This window comes from Sitophilus oryzae, unplaced genomic scaffold, assembly GCF_002938485.1.
Source record: "Sitophilus oryzae breed Bouriz unplaced genomic scaffold, Soryzae_2.0 scaffold_910_pilon_pilon, whole genome shotgun sequence".
Lineage (NCBI taxonomy): Eukaryota > Metazoa > Arthropoda > Insecta > Coleoptera > Curculionidae > Sitophilus > Sitophilus oryzae.
In genome coordinates, this window is record NW_022147540.1 from 792,754 (window position 1) to 815,463 (window position 22,710).

Consider the following 22,710-nt stretch of genomic DNA (forward strand, 5'->3'; position numbering starts at 1 on the left):
ATATTTTGAAGATAAATAAATTCCCCAATGAACACCGGAATAATATACTGGGTCTTCTATTTAAAATAAAGGAGTAACTTGCTTTTGGAAGTGACTAATGTTCCATATTAATTTTATCACATCCTGTATAACTTTTCGGGTCAAATTTCAATTTGGTTTAACATACAATGGTTACTGTAATTAACCTTATCAGGCTATACAAGGTTAGCTAAAATTTAGGTAGCTGTTATCGAAATTTAAAATTTACTCTTCATTTTCACAAAATGTCAAATATGTCAAAATCGTTAGATTTAGGTATATGCTTCTTTAATAAAACTCACCTTTATTTTTTTCCTAGAATCCGAAAATCAATTAATATATAGGGTGTTCCATTAGAAAAAACCCAACTTTGATGTGTAACTTTTTTTGGGGATACCCTCTAAATTCTATATATTTTTATAAAATGCTTTCAGTTAACTTACATATGCTGCCAAAATTTTATTTCGATATAAACTACCGTTCTCCTTGAAGCTTCCGCGGTATGCCATTATCGTATGAGAGGCGCCACCCTGTATAAGTTCTCTAGCAACTGTATAAATATACTAATTAAATGTCACAATTTATAGACATAAATCTTTACCGACAGTAAAATTAAAGCTTTATTTTCGTCCAAGTGAATTATTAGAAGCTTTAGCTTAAATTAAAAATTAATCTTGTAATCTTGCAAACTTCATGGACTTTACGACTCACTGTATCGTATATTATTCATTTCTTCGAGCTTATTGCCCAAATTGCACCCTGCATTTGGAGATCTATGTATAAAATATGAAGTAGCTCTTTCGTTTATTGTGAGCCCTACGAAAAACTTGTTAAAAATTCATGGGGCCAGACTGTCAGATAAATATTTAACCTGCCTTGAAAATGTATCTTGTTTTTCTTACCTTTAGGCAATTTTTTATCTTCTGTATATTCTCTTTTTATCTCGCGTTTGTAGTTTCGCTTGTAAACTTAATATACAGAGTGTATGTACATTGATATACTGCTAAAATTTTAACAAAATCAAAAAAACTTTGTTATTGGTTTTCCTAAAATTTCAAGCTTATAATAGCTTCGTTCCAACGCACCAATTCAACTAAATCGACCCAACGGTTGAATATCACTAGCCATATATATTTCATATTAATTAAACTTTTAGTTACATAATCGAGGGTGCGATTTTTAAAATCATTGTTGCCAACCATGGCAACATATTCGTCGCCGGGCTAACTAACTGGAATTTAAATTTCGCTCTGGGGATTCAGATGATAGTTCTGCTGCAAAAAATATCGTGTTGCCGCATTTATTTGTTTATTTTCTGACATTGTCATTCGTTTTGATACTTTAGTTTTGAATTAGGAGTTTTTGGTTTAACTAAAGAGTGTTGTGATACTTTGATTTCAAAATGTCTACTAGCAGACAGTCTTTCGGACATTGTTCTTTTAGAACCTTTATTAGTGCGAAGTGGATAGTTGTTAGCTTAAAAATCGATGGAAACTCATCAGAACTTAAATAGAATAGTTTTGACTATCGCGAAAGCGGTAGTAATGAGCCTTTATGTCCCTTAAGTGCTGTTAAAAAGGTGAGTTTTGTTGATATAAGTTGAAATAATAACTGTTTATATATTTATAATTAATTTATTTTAGTTTCCTAAAATATTTTGATAAAAAGAAAATATAAAAAAGTGGGCAACGCTGTGTCGTTCAAGCTTAATCATTGGTTTGAGCTATATAAAAGTAAATCCTTTATAAATAATCTATATTGCAATTAAGTTTAAAATTTCTATTTATTATAGAATATTTTAATAGGATTAAATATTTATATAGAAGGATATTCTATTTATAAGAGCGCTGCGTGATTACGTTGATAAATAATCTACTGAAAACAAATTAAAGCAAATCCTGGATTATTCTATTTTTGCTGCATTAGTAATGAAAATAGGACTTAAGTATCCAGCTTAATCCGAGATTAATTTAAATAGTTATTATAGAAAACCGTGTAAGTATCCGATTATAGCTAGCAAATACGTTTGAAATTTCAATTTCTAAAAGCAAAATAAGGATCAGGAAGCCTGGAAGTATACCATACATACTGCAAGCTCACAGAAAACTTAAGTCTTTTTTTGATTTAAGTCATTAAAAATGAGTTAAAATTAAGTCATTAAAATAAAATTAAGTCATTAAAACTCATTCTTTGAAAGCTGACTTAAGACATAAAATTTAAGTCTTTTTGAAAATTGTGATTAAACCTAACCTAATTCCAACCTAACCTAACCGATTTCTTTTTAATTATTTCTCCTTTCTTATGGCAAATATTACAAAATTTTAGGAAAAATTGCATTTTTCCTCACTTCAAAACTTTTGTTTTGTCCAAAATTCATATCTACTTCGTTTTATAAGATATTTCTTAATTTTGAGGACCTAAGGTAAAACATTCCCATAAAATATTTAAAAACAAACTAAAATCCAAAAACAGTATCCACGACAATCCATCGTCGTCATACCTATTATATCTCGTATTAGCCGACTGAATAGATTCCCGTGAACTAGTCTTTTGAATTAGTTCCTCTATGTCCGGATCCGATAACATACGTGCGGGCACTCCCCTGCGCCTATCCTAGCAAACCGATCGCCTGGAAAATCCATAATCGTAAACTAGTCTTTTATTTAGTTCCAAAAGGTTCCTTTAGATCCGGATCCGATATCAGCACGGCTGCTTAGACAAGGGAAGAGAGGGGACAGACTTGGAAGCTTTATTGTGCGTGGAAGTTGTCACCATGCAAGATTCTCACAATGGCGTAGCATCAGAAATTAGCTTGTACACTAGAGCGTTACGAAATATTTAAACGACATAAACTAATATATCGTTCATTCTTGAAAATGCATATACAATTTTGTATTTTATAGTCTTACCTTTATAATATTAGAATATCTAAGTCGATAATGCAAAATTTACTTAACAGTCACAGTGGACTGATTATCAAGACAATTATTTATTTATTAGCGTGTGTATAATGTATAATTAAATAAAAAATAATGTAATAACATATATTTTAAACGTGTATATACATATATACTGTATGATTGAAAAAACGGCGCCTTGTTTGTTTGACGAATGCACAATTTCTTAAATGAATAACCCAATGTTCAAAATTCATTGAATCCGTAAAAGCAAGTGTGAGGGTTGGCTAGATTCATTATTATACCGTATAATCGACAAAAAACGACGTCCAGTTGGCAGGGAAATTACGATCGATGACATTCCCCATTATTTCTACATAATAAAATGACATAAATATTATACAAAACGACATCGAAAATCATATTTTACCGATGGCTTTGACATGATGATCGCTGTCATTTATATGTAAAATCAGGAATGTCGTCGATCGTCATTAAATGGATGGCTGCCAGGGACGTTACCTTGACTGTTACGGGAATATTTAATAATGAATTTAACCATTACCCTTATTGGCCTAAATTCAATGAATAATTGACCAGCAATATTCTCCTGATATTGTCGCCAAATGATTTCTTTCTCTGGGGCCATTTAAAAAAACAGGATATACAAGGATAAAAGTTACTTCAATCACAAGAATATCCTATTTTTAAGAATATCCGAAAATTCGAATTTATCCACAAAAAAAAATAAAACAATTCTAGAAGCTTTGTTATTTTATTTATTTTTAAATTCTTATTAATTACTCACTGAAACTATTATTATACACTTAAATTAGCAAATTTTTTGAAAGAATATTTAAAAAATATATGTATGTAGTAACAAGAAGTAAGAAGTAGCCCACCACAAATTTGTCCACCCCCACACAACAAATCTTGGAAGGTAAATTCAAGTTTTATATAACAACTATACATATAGATTTTTTATCACTAGAATTTTTCATTTTTTTATAATTTACAATTATTTTACATATTTGATAACAACAATTTATATTATTTTTTACGTGTAAATATATATAAAAGATGTTTATTGTAGAAATGTATTTCTCTGATTATAATTCCCTACACTAAACTGGTGAAATCCGGTCTGAAATGACAATATTTATAATAATAAAGCACTAAATAGGTAAATTTCTGAAATGACAATTTCATTTGACAGTTATCTTTTACCTTGACTGGTCCTCATAAGTAAATACAGGGCCATAAGAAAGGAGAAATATTTAAAAAGAAATCGGCGATAACTCGTAAACGGGTTAATCAAAAATATCTAGTTATTCTTTTGAATGTGGGTTTTAGTGCTCTTCAATAAACCTAAATAGAATTATCCTCTAAAATAATTAGGGAAGCCAATAATTGACCCCATTAAAAGTTACATGGGATTTCCTATGTCCCGTCCGACGATGCAACACCCTTGAATTTGATTTCAGACTTAAATCATTTTGATTTTAGAAATGACTTAAAACTTAAGGCTTAAGTCTTTTTAAAACTGACTTATTGCAGCTCTAATCCCAACCTAGCAATAATAGAGAGAAATACACTCTGGCTTGTTTTTTATTCTTTTATTTCTCTTTCTCTCTTAACATTTGAAGTTTTCCTCTTTTTTTGTTCTTTACATTTTCTTTTCTAAGCCCGATTCCGCAAGCTCCTTCCTCTAAAGCCATAAATCACTTATTAACGTGGCCGTATTGTATATAAGGTGATTCGTTGATTTAATAAGAAGAAAACAAGTGAATCTAGATAAATGAGTTTTATGTCAGACACCTGGAAAAAGATACAAACTAGAATAATATTATTTTGAGAAAATTGGCGTTGAGAAATTTTGTTGGGAGCTTTATTATATCTCTTTCAGCAGGAAACTTTCCTTTATTAGTTTCATTTTCTTTGACGTTAATGGGAAAATTGACTAACTTTTCTCAAATCTCTTCGAAACCGGTAGACAAAAAAAACAACGAAAAAGTATATATAAAATATCTCAATAGTATACTCTGTTTTTTTTTCTCAGGTAATATTTCGACAGACGATGACAGAAGAAAAGCAGATGACGTCCATACCAATCTATTTATTTTACTAAAAAAAGTTTGTAATATTTCTTAAGTTAACTATGGATGGGTTTAAATATAAATCCGTCATACGTCGTTTCTTGTTGTTTTAAAACAGTTTTATTGGTTTATTTCAAAGATGACAGAATGACGACAAACGGACGCCGATGCGTATGAACTCGCCTTTAGATTTTTGAGGCTTTTGTCAAAGTCTTGCCAAATTATAGGTTATAATTTTGTGTCAACTTATGTCAAATACCCTGCGTTTTGGAAGATGATGCATTTTGATTCGTGTTATTGCGTGTGTTTTGTGTCTTTTGAAGTCACGTCGAGAAAAAATCGAGGGAAAATTAACTGTAGACCCAGAGCATGGTTTATAGTTAATACTCGGTGTCCAGGCAGAAAGTCTTATATACATATAAGATTACCATCAATAAAGTGTGTATACCATCTCGGCATAGATAAGTACATCTCGTATATGGTATAAGGGTCGTACTAAACATATGTATACTAAAACTGGAGTAGCTGTAAAATAATGACACGGTAGGTAAATAATGGATTTTAATACTGCAGAAAAATAATGTCAAAAGGTACTGGTTCAAAAAAATTAAGATTAAAGTTAATTAATCAACCTTTTTAAGGTATGAAAGTAATAAAAATATAAACCCTGTGGTGTTTTGTTCTTGTTTGTTTTGGATTAACGCATACCGTTTTTTTTTAAATAAAATTTTGAAGTAATCACTTGTCAGTCAAACTTTAAATATATTAATTTCCTGCTATGCGTTCCAATTGTACGAACTTATTTCTTTGTAAAATAAAATAAACTACTTTGAAATTAAAATGACAAACACATCTACCACTGTCAAGGATCTTGTCGTTGGGTAGACTATAACTAATTTTGTATTATTTGTCAATGTTGTTAAAGATACTTCTTTCATAATAACAAAAAATATCTCTATTTGTTATTTATTCAAAAATGAATTATTATAGGCCTACGGTTATATCATATATCACCAAGACGTAAGATGAAAGCTCAGAAATAGTATCATAATCCTAAAATCTCAAATTTCACACTCTTTGTTCTTAAGCTTCCATCTTCTTCTTATTTCTGTCTCTCAAAAGACAAACAAGAGGAGAAGATAATACGATTTACTTCATAACCGAAAATTTTAATTTTAAAAAGAGGATGACCAAAAAAAAATAAATGAAAAAAGTACTACTCACTTTGTCTCTTCCGGTGGCGGCGTTTTTAGGCTTTTGAAAGCCTTGAGCCACTTGTTTTTCATGCTGGCCGTCGATGAAGCCGACATTTTTCGTTCGCGTCCACTACCGGTTTCATTTTCTAGTTTGTGAGTAAACAGTTCTTTCTGAAAAAGGAATATTACTAATTAAAAATGTGTGTTAAAGACAAATACAGTGTTTTTATTTTATTTTGTCTCATTTTGTGCAATCGATGTAAAAGGGCCCTACACGCAATATGTGAGAGACTTGAACGGCTTAAGTATATATTTTTTTAAATTAATAATTTAAGAGTTATCAACAGAAAAATTAATTTTTATTTTGACACCTTCAATATTTTTAATTAACCGAAAAGAATTTAAAATTACCTTTCCAAAAATATAGCACACTTGATATTTCGTTATAGTCCCCTTCGAAATACAGAATTTTTAAAAGTTCGCCACTTTTAACTAGTAGGCTTTGGATCCCTTATTGATGATCTGCCCCTAATGGAACTCGAAAATATGTTTTTCCAGCAAGACGAGGCATCGTCTAACATCGCTGTTAAGTTATCAGCAATTTTTTGCAGCCAATTTTGAGAATCATTGAATAGCTAACCAAGGTCCCAGCCGTTGGTCGTCGAGGCCGCCGCGCTTAGTGCCTATGTATTTTTATCTTTACGGAAGGTTCTTATTTTTAAATTGCCCGTATAATCTAGACAATAATTAGAAGTACTTAACGGTTGAATTCCGAGAGAAATGTTCAACAACGGTCCCGTCTGTGCATAACAGAAGACGATCGACATTTCAAACACCTCCTGTAGCAAAATTTTATGTCTCGGTTTGCTATTTATTATTATTGTTATGAGATATAATTTCAATGTGTTGTTGTTGTTGTTAAGTATAGTTTAAATTGTTATAAAATTCTGCATCTTTAATTACAAATATTATTTTCGTTTTAATTGCCGGTCACATGCTAGCATTTATCTGTTTTGCAGCCGGCATCGTTCCAAGCCTACCCACCAAGCAAAAAACCTCACATTACATTTGCAACATTGCAGTCAATCCCCAAACAGTTTGCTTTGTAATGTTGGTTTCTAAACGTTGTGTCGTGATTGATGAAACCTTGCTACAGAAACATTGTTTTTGAATGGTGATTAGAAAGTTTTTTCTGCAACATTGCAACAAAGATTCAAATGAAAGATCCGCGAAGTTAATAATAATTAATAATATAACAAATATACCATATGATCGAATAAAACGGCGTCTAGTTGGCTTTGAAATGAGTATCGATGATCCATATAATTTTATATATAAAATGACAGCGATTTTCTTTTCATAGCCATCGTTGACGCTTTTTTTTTTCGAAGTTAGGTAAGGTTAACGCACTTGTTTTTTTTACGTTTTTGGTATCACGTTTTATGCTTTTCGAATGAGATTTTAATGAATGCAAATGTAAGTATAATTTTATTATTATGTGTGTTTTAATAATGTTTGTAGCCATGAATAAGTATAACAAATTTTGTTTAGTTTGTTTTTAAGTTAAATTTTATGTTTTAGGTTAGCTTTCAGTCAACTAAAAATTGAAGTAGATAAAACCAGGATACGAGTATATCAATCTAATGATAAAATCGAACACGAATAATATTCAGTATTATATATTTTCAATAATTTTTTTAATGATATAATCATTTGAAATGTTTAAAATAAGGACATAAAGGGGCCTTAAAGATTACTGTCACAAGAGGTAAGTTTCTCATGGTTTTTTATTTATTACTACTGATTGTTTTTATTTTTACTACTTTAGAAATGATTGCATATAGATTTCAAAACTTTACCGAAGACGAATTTGAAACCATGAGTAAGACAATTCAACATGCGAAGACAAAATATGAAAGGTCCAAAAAATCAATTAAAATATAAGTTTGCTTTTCCTTGTACATATATCTAATGTTATACTTTCCTTTTGTATTTTTGAATAAGAAATATATAATAATGTTTATACTGTACCTATATATATTTTGTATTATTTCAGACTTTCAACTTCAAGATTTTTTTTTAGAAATTCGATTCAAGAGGTCAGAGTTGAGTAATTCCTTATTTAATAAGCAGCCAAAAAGATCAGTAAGTCCTCAGTACTTAACAGTATTTTTGATATTTTTGAAACAAGTATGTGATAAATTTCTAGTTTTTATTTGTTTTTTTTTTCAATTTGTTTAACAAATTCGACTTCCTTGGTAGGGAAGTCAATGGATATAGAGATATGCATATTTTTATCAATATTGTTTATGTTTTTCGTCAATACAATATTAGTAAAAGTAGGTATATTATACGTATCTGAAAGTCTACAATTTAATACCCATTAATGTTTCTGTTGATTATAACCTATTACTGATGTATTATTGTTAACATAAAATTGCTTATGTTGCTAATGAAATGGTTTTTTATAGCAAACATTATCTATTTTTTGCTATATTATTTTAGCAATAAGCCAGTTAATAAGTTATAACAAAATAGAAAGTATAATGGATAATAAGTTTTGAAACATAGGTACAATATAATTTTACCAATATTGTATTGACGTAAAATTAACAATATTACTAATACATCTCAAATTAGTACTTTCCTGAACGTTACATTAGCAACGTTTCAATAATATTGTGTTTTTCAACCTTGCACTGCAATGTAATTTGGCGGAAGATTAAGCTACCCTGCCACCTTGCATAAACCTCCCTACAATGAAAAAAGCAATGTTACACCTTGCTTTGCGAAGTTTTGGCAATGTTCCAGCAATAAATTTTGCTTGTTGGGTACTTATTCAAAGTGGGCGAATTTTTAAAAACTCTATATGTCGAAGAGGAATCGAGCAAAATATCAAGTGTGCTATATTTTTGATAAAGTGATTTTAAATTCGTTCAATGAATTAAAAATATACAGAGCGACCAATATAAAAAATTAAATTTTCTGTTGATATATTTTTATTATTAATTTTTAAAAAAATAATAGTTAAACCATTGAACTCTACGTAAAAAGATGCTCTGGAATTGTTTTCACAAAAAAAAACAAAATTATTCATAGCAAAAAAGTTACAGCAATTTGTTAAAAATTCACATTTTTGAAAAACACCCCGTAACTCCGAAACGATAACAGATATCGATGAGCGGATTTTACCATCATTTTTTTTTTGATAAAAATTGATTTTCAGACACCGATATTAGTTTTCGGAAAAGGGTGTATCCCTTTAAAAATGTCCAATTTGGACGTTCAAATTGATAATCTGTGGTAAATCCAATTGAACTCTGACACTTGGCTGACGTTGGCGTTTACGGTTCCTTTTTCTAAATATTATCATTATTTTTGAGTTTTTATTCACAAATTCTACTTGACTTTGTTCTTTTATTTCACCTGCAGCCTGCAGTACTAATTATATTGTTATAAATAATCTTTTCACCGATCAAGAACTGAGGAATAGGCTGGAAGATATTCAAAATGTGTAAAACGCTTAAAAACATATTAGAAAACATTGACTCGTCCACAAATTCGTGAAAATAAATTAGTCCAGATGTTTGTAAAAAGGTCTCTAATTATTTTGAGTAGTTTCCTCGTATCAGTAATTTTCAGGTTTGTAATATGTATATGATAATAAATAGATTAAAATTTATATTTCAGGAAACAGCGCGGGCATTACAGATTGTTGTAAATCAATTTTAAACAGGTTTAAAAGTTGAGTTAGTAGAAAAGACCTAAATAAGGTAATGTTGGTAATGGGACCAATTATCAAATAACACTTGAAATATATAATATGTACAATAATTGTAAGTAGTTTTTATGAATCTGTTTGATATGTATCGCATTATTTTTATATTTCTTGAAATATATATTGTTTTACTTTATACAGTTACTCACTAAAAGCACTTAAGGTTTGTAACAGATGTAATTAGAATATCAAACACCAAACCAAATCAAAATTATGTTTTATTTTACTGGTATTCCTCACATTTGAAAGGAAAGTAATTTCATAAATAAGCAGAAGGACATTGTATAATACATTCTATATTAATAATTCTTTTTTATCATATACTTGTTAGTTGACACATTACTTACTAGGTATAAAATTTAGTACTGATTCCAAACCTATAGTTGTGGTTGTGACATATTCTGATGTGTTTCTGGCAATTTAAAATAAGTTAATATTTAAACAAACATTTCTGGCTTTCCTGACACAAATTGATATTGTGTGAACACAAATTTAATAAAGGTATAATGTTCTGATTATTACAGTTTGCATGGATGTTTTTGTATGTTGTTATTTTTAATAAAGTATATTTAATGAGTTTTTGTGTATTTCTTTTTCCCTCAGAGGATTGTGTTCTAATCTTTATATATAAATTTTCATAAATTATATCTACAAAATTTATTACCTTATAACTTTTTGCTAAAAACTTTGTAGTTGATACAGTTTAACAGTATATAAAAGAACTATTTAAGTAAGATGTTTGAAAATATATAGCTGTCTTTGCACACATCAATTCAATTTGTGATTAACTGTACTGAAACAAAAACAAATTAAGAGAAATGAGATGATCTATAAACTATAACATGAAATGCATCATCCTATTTCCAAGTCTTCTATTAATTTCACTTATTACACAACTATAATTATTCAATAATCTTGATAATTCTAGGAACTCTCAGATATCGTCAAAACATGAAAATAAAAATTCACTTCCTATAGTTCTTACGTCCCTTTAACTGAAATATAATAACAGGGGAGTTAATATTCTCACTGAGAAAGTTTATTCTTATTAAATAATTTCAATAACATAATTTTATTTATGACAACCACCTAATAACCTAACTTTAACGTCAAGTTGACAATTCTGAAAAATGTTATTGTTAACCAAAGACAAATCAATTTCTGAATTCGCTAACGCCAACTTATTTTTCATTAAAAAAAATTACCAATTTTCGTAACTAGGTCGGCCATACTGAGGAACTTTTAAAAGAATTGTACTATAATAATATAAAAAGATTTAAAAGTCATACCTTGTATGTAATTATATATCGAGAAACTATGGTTAGACTCGTTGAATTTGACGCTTTATGTCAGTTTAATAATATATTTATATATAATCTACCACCTATGTTGACATATTATCCAGAAATTATGTTTTTAGCTAAAAACTAAAAAAAATCCAAAAATTTTTCAAAAAAAACCCTTAAAAAAAATTCGCGAATAAACCTCATAATCGTGTTTCAGGGGTCGAAATATACTACCCCTAAAAATATTTGCACTTATTTAGAACTCACCCAGTATAATGACACTTTCACGCGATATCCTATCAAATTTAATATTGACAATTGTTTCAGAACAAACGAAAGTTAAAATTGTTATATTATTTTATAAAAAAATATATATTTAACAAGTTTTGCTACTTTTTCCACTACAATAATGCAATAAAGTTAAAAATTAAAATTAATAATTTGATAAAATTAACATTCTTAGTACATTAAAACAAGATTACAGCGTATTAATAAAAAAAATGTTTAATCAAAATCAGTTTTAGCTTAGACACAACATCAACATACCAAATGAGCTTTGAGTGACATCCAACCCATTTTACTATACAAATTATTCCAAAATCCCTTACGCGAAACCACCAAAATATACGTTTCTTAACCTCAACCCCGTCGAATTTGTCTTTCTACCCGCAAAATTGACCGAACAGCACTCGAAATCTACGCGGATATCACGGAATTATCACAATAGTACGTTCACAGTACGTTTGTATCACAGACAAGAACGTTCCTTTATTTTTGAGTCCTGCGAACGCGATTTTTTTCGAAACCACCAAAGACAGGCGAAGGGACAATCGTTGGCGGGTTAACCTAGAGTCTAGAGCGTGTCAGCGGTGTTGCCAGATATTATATCGTCTCTTTCGTCTCTATCCTGCAAGAGGCATACCGGGTGCGTATCAAAAGTGGCTCACCTCTATAAGTTTTTTATTTTTTAAGATATAGATAAACTAAGAATAGATAAAGATAAGAATAGATTAAGATAATAATCTATTCTTATCTTTATATAAATAAAAAAATAAACTAAGAATATTGAAAAAAAATAACGTAAGTATACAGGGTGGTCGAAATTAGTCTGTTTTAACAGAGAAAACCTATTTCCTGACTAGATAGAGCAAAACCGACATAGATGTCATGGGCTCGATTTCTGAGATACGTTTAATTGCGTAAACCGCCTGTTGATATTTTAACTGCCAACTGAGATACGGGGTCTTTTTGAATTTTTTACAATTTTGAAAATTGCCCATAAGTTTTTATTTCGCGGAATAATAAAATTCTGTAAAAACGTTCTTAAGGCACTTTTTTAGGTACAATCCAGTGGCGTAGTCAGTTTTTTTCTGTGCTTGCTCTTTTTGTCAGAAATAATAAAAAAAATAATTTTTTAAATGGAAATCGTAGTTGATTATGAACTTGTAAAAATGCGGGCGTTTGACCCTTTCCAACGATATAAAGTTACGGGTAGAATTTTTTTTTAGAATTTAGAATGAGTGGGAGGGGGGTTAATCACTTCGACCTTACAGATCCATTGTGTCCCCCTTTCTTGAATCATAACTCATCATACAGTCCCAGGGCTTTGACAAAAGCCAGTATCTGGGACGGTTTTATAGAGGGTAGTTCTCCATCTCCAATATCAGTCGTACCAAAATTCATGGCACGAATGGTTGTCGTCTCGGCGCACTCAGTGATGAGTGTTTCAGTGATGATGTATCTTCCCCACAGAATCTGCATTCGCCGTTTCTTCTTAGTTTCAATCTACTGAGGTGTTCATTGAGGAGACAGTGTCCTGTTAAAACCCCCGTGACAATCCGAAGATTGTTCTTACTCAAACCAAGGAAGATCTGTGATTTTTCTTAATCATAAGCCCTCAGAAACTTCTTCGAGTGTCTTAGACCATTGCAAGATTTCCATTCCAGGTTGCGGATGGAATCTTCCAAGTTCTTGAGTTCCGCCTTGAGTTGGTTACCACTTGGAAAGCAGAACGGTTCTGGTCCAGTTAGTGGAGTGTTCGCTCCTTTCCTAGCTAGATTATTTGCTTTTCATTGCCTTCTATCTCTTGGTGAGCAGGCACCCAGTGTAGGAGGACTTTGTTTTCTTTGCCTAATTTATTCAGCTTCTCTATGCATTCTTTGACCAATTTCGAATTGATTGATACTGAGTTCATCGCCTTTAACGCTGCTTGACTATCAGACAAGATGGTTATTTCTTTTTTCCGATAGTTCCTATCTAAGATAAGTTGTACGCATCTCCCGATAGCGTAGATTTCTGCCTGTAGGATACTAGGGTAAGTGCCCATTGGTTCAGAGTAATTAGCTCTCGGCCCAAACACTCCGATCCCTGTTCCCGTATTGGTTTTGGAAGCATCACTATACCAAGTTATGGTATGGTCTTTTAACTGCTGGGCAAGCGTTTCGCTCTTCCAATCCTTCTTATTGCTCAATACTACATTGACATGTTTGTCAAAGTTGTACGTTCTTGGCATATCGTCCACTGGGAGTTGCAGGAGTGGTATTTCCTTTTTGAGGGTGTTCCAAGCCCCTGATCTGACAATTCTCCCAGTACGTTAAGGGTATCTATTTCTAAGAATGAGAGACATATTAGGGTTTTATATCTTTATATCGAAGCGGGCTTTGATTTTGAGTTTACCCATTTGCCTAATAATTTTTTATCACAATTTAATATTCTATATTATTATTTATCTGCATAATTAAAGACTTTTGAAAAGGCTTTTAACATTCTATTATTATTAGTAATAGTAATTATTAGTATTAGTAATTACAACTGAAATCGATACAATAAACGAAGAACAAAACTAAAAAACGTATTTTTTGAGTGACGAATATAGTTTTCTAAAAAAATCAAAGATATCCAAATTGAGCACCTCCTTGTTGAATACACAATAAACATCTTTTGCGCATAGGGTTATAACGATTTATTAGGCAAACTGGTTTAATAAGTCCAAAAGCTTGCCTAGCAGCCTTCTGCAATTCTTCTCTCGTCCCAATGGTTCTTCCCTTACATATAAGGTCTTCTAATTTCTCCCATAAATAAGTCGAAAGGAGTTAAATCACAGGACCTAGGAGGCCGAGATATTGGCCTCTTTTTCCAACCCAATTCTCTCTAAATTCTCCAATTAATAGTTCAGTTGTAACCCTGGCGTTCTAATTGTAATTGGTAATACTAATATAGAATGTTAATTTACCTTTTCAAAATTTGTTACTTAGCAGATAAACATTAATATAGTATATTAAATTGTAATAAAGAATAATTAGGCAACTAGGTCAACACAAAATCAAGGCCCGCTTCGATACAAAAATAAAAAACCTAATATTTCTCTCATTCTTAGAAATAAATACACATAACTTTATATCGTTGGAAAGGGTTAAACGCCAGCATTTTTCTAAGTTCATAGCCAACTATGATTTCCATTTAAAAATATATATTTTGTCTTATTTCTGACAAAAAGAGCATGTATAGAAAAAAACTGACTACGCCACTGGATTGTGCCTAAAAAAGTGCCTTAAGAACGTTTTTACAGAATTTTATTATTCCGCGAAATAAAAAAGTTATGGGCAATTTTCCAAATGGTAAAAAATTCAAAAAGACCCCGTATCTCAGTTGGCAGTGAAAATATCAACAGGCGGTTTAGGCCATTAAACGTGTCTCAGAAATCGAGCCCACGACATCTATGTCGGTTTTGCTCTATCTAGTCAGGAAATAGGTTTTCTCTGTTAAAACAGAGCAATTTCGACCACCCTGTACAAATAAACAAAAAAAGACTCTAATACTTTGTATTATTGCTTCCCCGGCTGCTATAACTGTCTGTAGACATTGGTTCGTACTGTTAATGAGACTACAAATATATTGTGTTATGTTTTCCTATTCTTCTTCAAGGACCAAGTAAATATTCATAATTTCGGCCATTTTCAACAAGATCAATGACTTTTGCAAAATTTTCGACACTAAGAACCATATACAATCATACATAACAATAATAATCTAATAACCAAAGCCACCTCGTCATTATAAAAAATAATAAATATTAAAATGTAACGATAATTGAAAAAAATGCAAAATGTTTTTGGCAAGTGCATTTTGCTCTTAAAAGTTAACCAAGGCATGTGTTGACATGACTTATAAATATATATACATTCAGGAGACATGGTTCTGAGCGAAAAATGATGTTTTAGCAAAATTTATTCACGAAATTATTGCATAGGGTGTTTTAAAGATAGGGTATTCGAAACAGCTATTCGATTAACCCTGTATAATAAGTCAAATACTAAAGTTTATAATAAACTGAGTTTACAATATATATTTTGTTATATATACAGTTTGCTAAAAGATCAAGGAAATAAGGCTAAAAATAAGAAATATAACATTTTAAACTATACTAAAAAAATTTCCGTTGCTTTTTTTCCATCTGAGTGTTGCTAACTCTTATTACTCTTGTGCTATTACAGTTACATAATAGAACAAAATCCTGAATTCTGACGATAACCTGTATATCCTGGCAACATCGCGTGCCAGCATACGGTTATCGACAAACTAGACTGCGCAGCGCGTAGCAGCAAGAGAACGAACACACCCGATGTTCGACCGAGTAGAGCCGAATGGGTGATGTTTATACGCTAAAGGCGGCAAAATGTTTTTCGTGATGCGGCAAACGGAGCGGTTTTATTAGGGATGTCGGTCATTAATCAGGACGAGTATTTATCGTTTTTTTATTGCTTCTTTGTCTGGGGAATTTAAAGTTGAAAAAAAAACGTATGGGGAAAAAGTTTACTGCATTAAAAAGGCATGGAATTTCGGTTATTTTTTGTTATGTATGCTTCCGGGAAAGTATTATACCGCAATTATATTTTTAAAACTTACAAAAGAGGTTACAAAGAGTGAGTTAAGTTGAACATTTCTCAATACCACTTGGTTTTAACGAGATTAGTTCTTTTAGAAGTATTTGTATTTTAGGCAATTTTTTTTATTCTGCTTTTGAGATTAGGTACTTAAAAATTAAATAAAGTGAAATATTATTTTTATCCATATTGTAAACTTTTTTACTTTTCATATTTACTATTCATGTTCAAAAAATATAACAATTTTTCAGTAACATTTATTCTCATTTTCACTGTTTACAAAGAAAATAAATGATATAATATGAATATTTTCTTATTTTTAAAACAGAAAATGTAGTAAATTGTTTTATATTACCAAAAAAATATTTAATAGTTATTTATGATATAGTGCTCTAAGTGTCCCATCCCTTCGAACAAAATAAAATCACTTTTAGCACACATATCATACACTATTTTTTCTACAAACAAGATTATGCTCGTATATATCAAGGTATTATTACTTTTTACGTTAATGAATAATTCATAATGTCATTCTCAAATCAAGTTAATTATGAAGTTTATGGTTGCTAGGGTAATTGAAAGATTACAAACATTCGATCATTTGTTGTCAACTAATGTCAAATTTGTGCCTCAACCATAGACAAATAAATAAAAAGAGACTGCCAAATCTCATTGTAAAGAGTGGGACCGCGTTCCCGAGCGCAACTCAGAATAACAATTTTGAAACCAATTAGCAGGACCATGGCAGGGCGTACGTCTTTATTGCTATCTTTTTTTATCATGTGTGCTTCATATGAAAAAGAAAGGGATAGGTATAAAACGTATCGTAAGACATTACCGCACATTCTGGCTGGTGGGAAATTTAAATTAGCCATTATTAGTAGTATTCTTTCGTTCTGAACGAACTGAACATTTTCACTTAAACTGATTTATTCCCTATACCACCTAAAGGGAACGTGGTGTAGGGAATAAATCAGTTTAAGTGAAAATTTTCAGTTTCTTTCAGAACCAAAAAATACTACTAGGTATTATAAGGGAAATTATAAAAAAAGCAAAAATTGTACTGTTTTATAAACATATTTATTTATACATAAAAATAAATAATTTTTTTACAATATAATAACAAAAAATAACAGTGTTTATTCCGCCCACCTACCAATTTTAAATGCAGAAGAACTGACTGTTGCAGGAAACTATCAGCCAATTTTTTTAAAGGCCATTAAAAATCTCAATCTCTGCCTAATTGCAATAACAAAGTGAAGATCCAAGAAGACTTTACTAGAATCATGACCCTGAACCATTTTCAAATCCAGTTTTAATCCTAAAACAAAAGTAAAATAGGTATATTAATTAAGTTTCTATCTGGTTACTATAAACCAGCTATAAACTACCCAAAAAATGAAATGTATTAATTTGTTATGTTAAGAGAGATTCGTAATATTTTTGGCACTACTTTTTTCTTAATAAGTTAATAAATATAACATACTTACTTTTATTTTACCGGGTGTCTTTAACATATCTACCAGAGCAAGGGGGTACCAATACATATAAAAAATAGATGACACTGGCTCCTGCAGCAAATAAAATAACAAATAGTATAACCTAAAATTATAAGTAACAAAACATAAATACCTATCTGAAACAAAGGAATTTGTTCCCTATCCATATCCATAAGTCAATAAAACGGAGAGTTTAGAAAAAAATGTAAATAACCAAAAGAAAAATAACAAACATGACGAATTGTCAGAATGTTGTCATCTTGGTTGTCATGATGACGAAAGGCGTTTGTTCTATTTAGAAATTACGCTTTATATGGCTGCTTCTTTCTCTCTTGTTATATTAGAATGAGATAGTGGGCCCAATGGACGTAATGCGCAGATCAACATAAAATAGAACCAAATTTTGCGTTCTGAGTTGCGCTACGGAAACGTTGTCCCTCTCTTTGCCATTTAATTTGCCAGTCTTTTTTTATTTGTTTGTCTATGACCAGCACCAGTGCTAAAGCTTTAGCACCAGTGCTAAAAGTAAATGATTTATACCATCAGTGACATAATGTCACAATTTAGGCACTGACAGCATGCGTTAAAAATTACATTTTTACTGACGTTTGTAGAAAATACTATTCTTTATAACAAAATTTACAAAAAATTGTATTTGCTAATTAATAGTGCACTATTTTGCTCAGATTAACTCATGTCTTTTATTTCCTCATTTAACCGAAACATGTCAAATATCGTAGACGTTCTTGACAATTTTAAAATAACATACATATATTTCAACTCTACAAAAAACTGCTCTTGTAGACTTACTAACTTATCGATAAAGAAAAGTTAATATAGTTCATATCAAATAAACTTTTAGTCACGTGATTAAGCTTGACCGGCACAGCGTTGCCCAGTTTTACATATTTTCTTTTAATCAAAATATTTTAGGAAACAAAAATAAATAAATTATGAATATAGAAACAGTTATTATTTACATCAACAAAACTCACCTTTTTAACAGCGATTAAGGAACATCCAGGGCCATTACTACCGCTTTCCCGTTCAAAATATTCTAATAAAGTTGCAATGAGTTTTTTACGGCTATTAAGCTATCTTGTACACTTCGCACTAAAAGAGGTTCTAAAAAGAACAATGTTCAACTGCAAGATATCCTAGTAAATATTTTTAAGCTTAAATAATCACAATACTATATATTTAAACCAAGAACTCGTAATACAAAACTAAAGTGTCAAAACCAATGACAAAAATATAAATAAATAAATAAATATGGCAACTTGACATTTTTTACAGCAGAGCTACCACCTGAATCCCCAGCGGGAAATTTAAATTCCAGTTAGTCAGCCCGGCGCCAAATAAATCCATGATTGGCAACAATGCATTTAAAAATCGCGCCCTCGATTAAGTAACTAAAAGTTTAATTGGTATCAAATATAGGTACCTACATCTTACATTTTCAATATGATTTATGGTTTAACTTTATCTTGCTCAAGTTCACTATTTCAAACAAGTAGATAATATGTCAGTTAAAGACTAATTCCTCTCATTTATATACTTATATACTAGTCTATAGTAAATAGATAAGTTAAGATTATAATTAACCCGAACCCTCTAATGATAATTTATTACACAATCCTTAGTAGGTATTTTAGTTGTTTTTTAGTAGTTTAATTTATAGGACCTTTCGATTTTTTTTTCTTAAAGCAGTAAACAATTTTATTTGAATAAAATGAAACTTCATATTGTTGAAAATAAAATTGCAGGAAATTTTAAGAGATAAATACAACGTATAAAACTAATTAAAGCTAATTTAAAATTATCAAAATGCATTTCAACAATTTAATTAAATTTAAATTATTTTAATTGCTTTGGCATTTACATTTTATAACCAACAAGCTGATTATATGAACAGCTCAACGAAATATAACCCTACCTACCTATGTTATTCACTGTATTTTGCTGTACAATTATAATTATTAATTTAAATTCCAGTTTACCTGTAACTAAATATAAATATTTCAACATCAAAAAGCATTAAAGTTATACTCGTAAAATAAATGCCTTTCCATGTAATATTAAACATTCTTTAGTAAGTTATAACAATAGCAATAGTTAACTTATATTATGTTGGAAATTCTATTGAAAATTATTCGGATTTTCAGTTCAACAGTTTTAAACAATAGCCCATACCTTTTTGTTACTCGGTGGAAATAAAACGGCGTCTTTAACAATGAATGAGCGAGTTCAATACTAGAAAGGAAATGACTTTTAAAAGTCGTAAAGTTTTGTAAACAGGAAATGAATATTCGAAACAAACGATCTATATTTCTGATTAACTTGTTCATTCGAGCAAGTTTTTGTTCATAGAACTTGTAATAGGAGATATTTGTTCAATCAGACAAAAAATATTTGACTTTGAAACAGTTATACTCGTAGACTATTATTTTACAGTTAATTATATTATAGATTACTAGCGTGTACCAGCGACTTCGTTCGCGTCGAATTAATCATTTGTAATGATGATAATAAAGCAAAGCAAGAATTTCCATTAACATACATCTGGATGAAATTTTCTCACATTTATGTCAGCATGAGAAAAAACAATGTGGCGATATTATTATAAAACTTGGTAATATTTGAGGGGTGGTTTTATCTCGTTGGAATTTGACTTTCGAAAAATCCGTTTGCCAAAAATAAGCTTTTTACGTCAAGCAGTTTAAGCAGAATCGTGGTTAAGAAATTACCCAACTTTTTGGAACACCCTGTATGATTTTTTAAAAAATTTCAAAATATGTAAAAAAAAACAAATAAATTATGCTTGTCCAAGCGCTTTCCCGAAAGACTAACCGTTTTTTAAATAACAAATATTGTAATATTTGAGGGGCGTTTTCACCCTCTTGGAATTCGAGATTCGAGAAACCCCTCCTTATCGAACCTCTACACCCCACAGTCAATCCGTTTGCCAAAAATCAGCTTTAAAAGTCAAGCAATTTAAGCAGAATCGTGATTACTCAATGGTCATATTTTATGAAACACCCTGTATAAATTTATAAGAAATCTTAAAATATGTAAAACAACAAAATAAAATATACTTGTTTAAGAGTTTTTCCGAAAAACTCACCGGTTTTTAAATAAAAAATATTCTAATATTTGAGGGGTGGTTTCACCCCCTTAGAATTCGAGTTTCGAAAAATCCCTTCTTATCGAACCTCTACACACTAAAGTCAATCTGTTTTCCAAAAATCAGCTTTTTACGTCAAGCGCTTTAAGCAGGATCGTGATTATCAATGACCAGATTTTTCGAAACACCTTGTATACATTTTTAAAAAATCTTAAAATATGTAAAAAACAAAATAAAATATACGTGTTTAAGCGTTTTTTCGGAAACTTGACCGTTTTTTAAATAAAAAATATTGTAATATTTGAGGGGTGGTTTCACCCTCTTGGAACTGGAATTTCGAAAAATCCTTTCTTATCGAACCTCTACACACTAGAATCAACCTGTATGTCAAAATTGAGCTTCTTACGTTGAGAGGTTTGAGCAGGATCGTGATTAATCAGTATGTCAGTCACTTTAGGATTTTATATATTAGTATAGATTTAAAGATGTGCTCAGTCTAAAGCATTACCTCCATAAATTACTATTTTTGTTTATTTTAAATTATATAGCCAAATGGAATAGGAATCTATATTTCCAAATGAAAAATCTCTGTATAACTAAGGTTTAAAAATACAACAGTTTCATTTAAATCATCTTAAGAAGCGTACTGCATACTTTAATATTTATTATTATTGTTTGCTGCGTTTAAAAGCCTTTATCTGAGATGGTTCGAAAATTTTACCCCTTGTTTAGACAACAAATCGAAAGCTTTTAACTAAAAACAATGAAATTCAGAATATGAATTTTAATGCAAAAAGATTTTTACTTCCCTTGCACTTAAAATATCAATTTTTATTCAAGAAGTAAACGTGGTCAACGATGTAAACATAAACAAAATTTTAAAAAATTCTGCAAAAAAATATCTTCTTAATATTGAAACAAAATTATTTTAGAAAATTCTTGATTCATAATATTTCTAATCATGATACGCATTTTCTTATCAGTTAGATTTTTTAATAATTTTTATTTTATATTTGTTACGACTAAAATAGATATTTGGCGAGTTTTACAAACTAACAAAAGCTGCTGTTATTTTGAAAGAATCCACCTATACACGGTTATCCGAACTGTATTCCGGAAACTTCGGCAGCATATTCTACAGAAAAAAATAAGTAAAAGAGTTCGTTTAAATGTATGTTCTAAAATGCTGAGTTTCGGAGATACAGGGAGTAGAAGTTTCATTTTTATTTCGATTTTATAGATATATAATATGCTGCCGAAATTTCCGGAATATAATTCGGACTACCCTGTATAATCGTAATATCTAAACTAGCAGAAATTTTGCAAACTAACATAAAATCCCTATTTTAACCAGATTTTGTTGATAGTTTGAATACTCACCAGTTAGATTGCAAACCAGCTGCTAGTTACTCGCTTTTTTGCAAGAATCGCTTTTATTTAGCTTGCAAAGCTGTCAGTTAGTGTTAAAACTAGCTAACTAACATATCCAACAAATAATTCTTAGAAAGATAATTTTTTATCATAATACTGTCAGCTACGATTGGCATCTTTTTGTAAAATACGCATAATTTTAATTTACGTCAATTAATTGATAGAACCTGCTCAATCTCTCATAATCATCAATGAGCCTGTTTCAGAAGTTAACCCGAGAATAATACAGGATTTACTGGTAATTAAAATTGATCCAAAGTCGCGTGCTCTAGAGTGATCCATTTGACGGTTCGCTTCGTTGTGCAGGTCCTGGTCCGATTTAGCTTCAATAGAGAGGTGGGGTTAATTGAATGGGCTTTTTTTCTCTTTTGTTGTCGGATATCGATTAAATTTAGATTAAACGAGGGGTATAGAGGATGCATAGAAGGGTATTGAACGTTTGAAGAGATTATTTACAAGTGCATTATACTGACGATGAACTCGTAATATCTGGTTTAGTACA

General features: G+C 30.4%; 1 protein-coding gene across 7 annotated transcripts in view; it reads right to left on the minus strand.

The window, feature by feature from the left end:
• LOC115890735 overlaps window positions 1-22,710 on the minus strand; it is a 354,534-nt gene that overhangs the window by 107,351 nt on the left and 224,473 nt on the right. For all 7 annotated transcript variants that reach the window (XM_030911047.1, XM_030911049.1, XM_030911051.1 and 4 more), the window contains exon 10: window positions 6,236-6,378. In XM_030911047.1, the coding sequence (XP_030766907.1) occupies window positions 6,236-6,378 (143 nt within the window). The remainder of the gene's footprint in view (window positions 1-6,235; window positions 6,379-22,710) is intronic.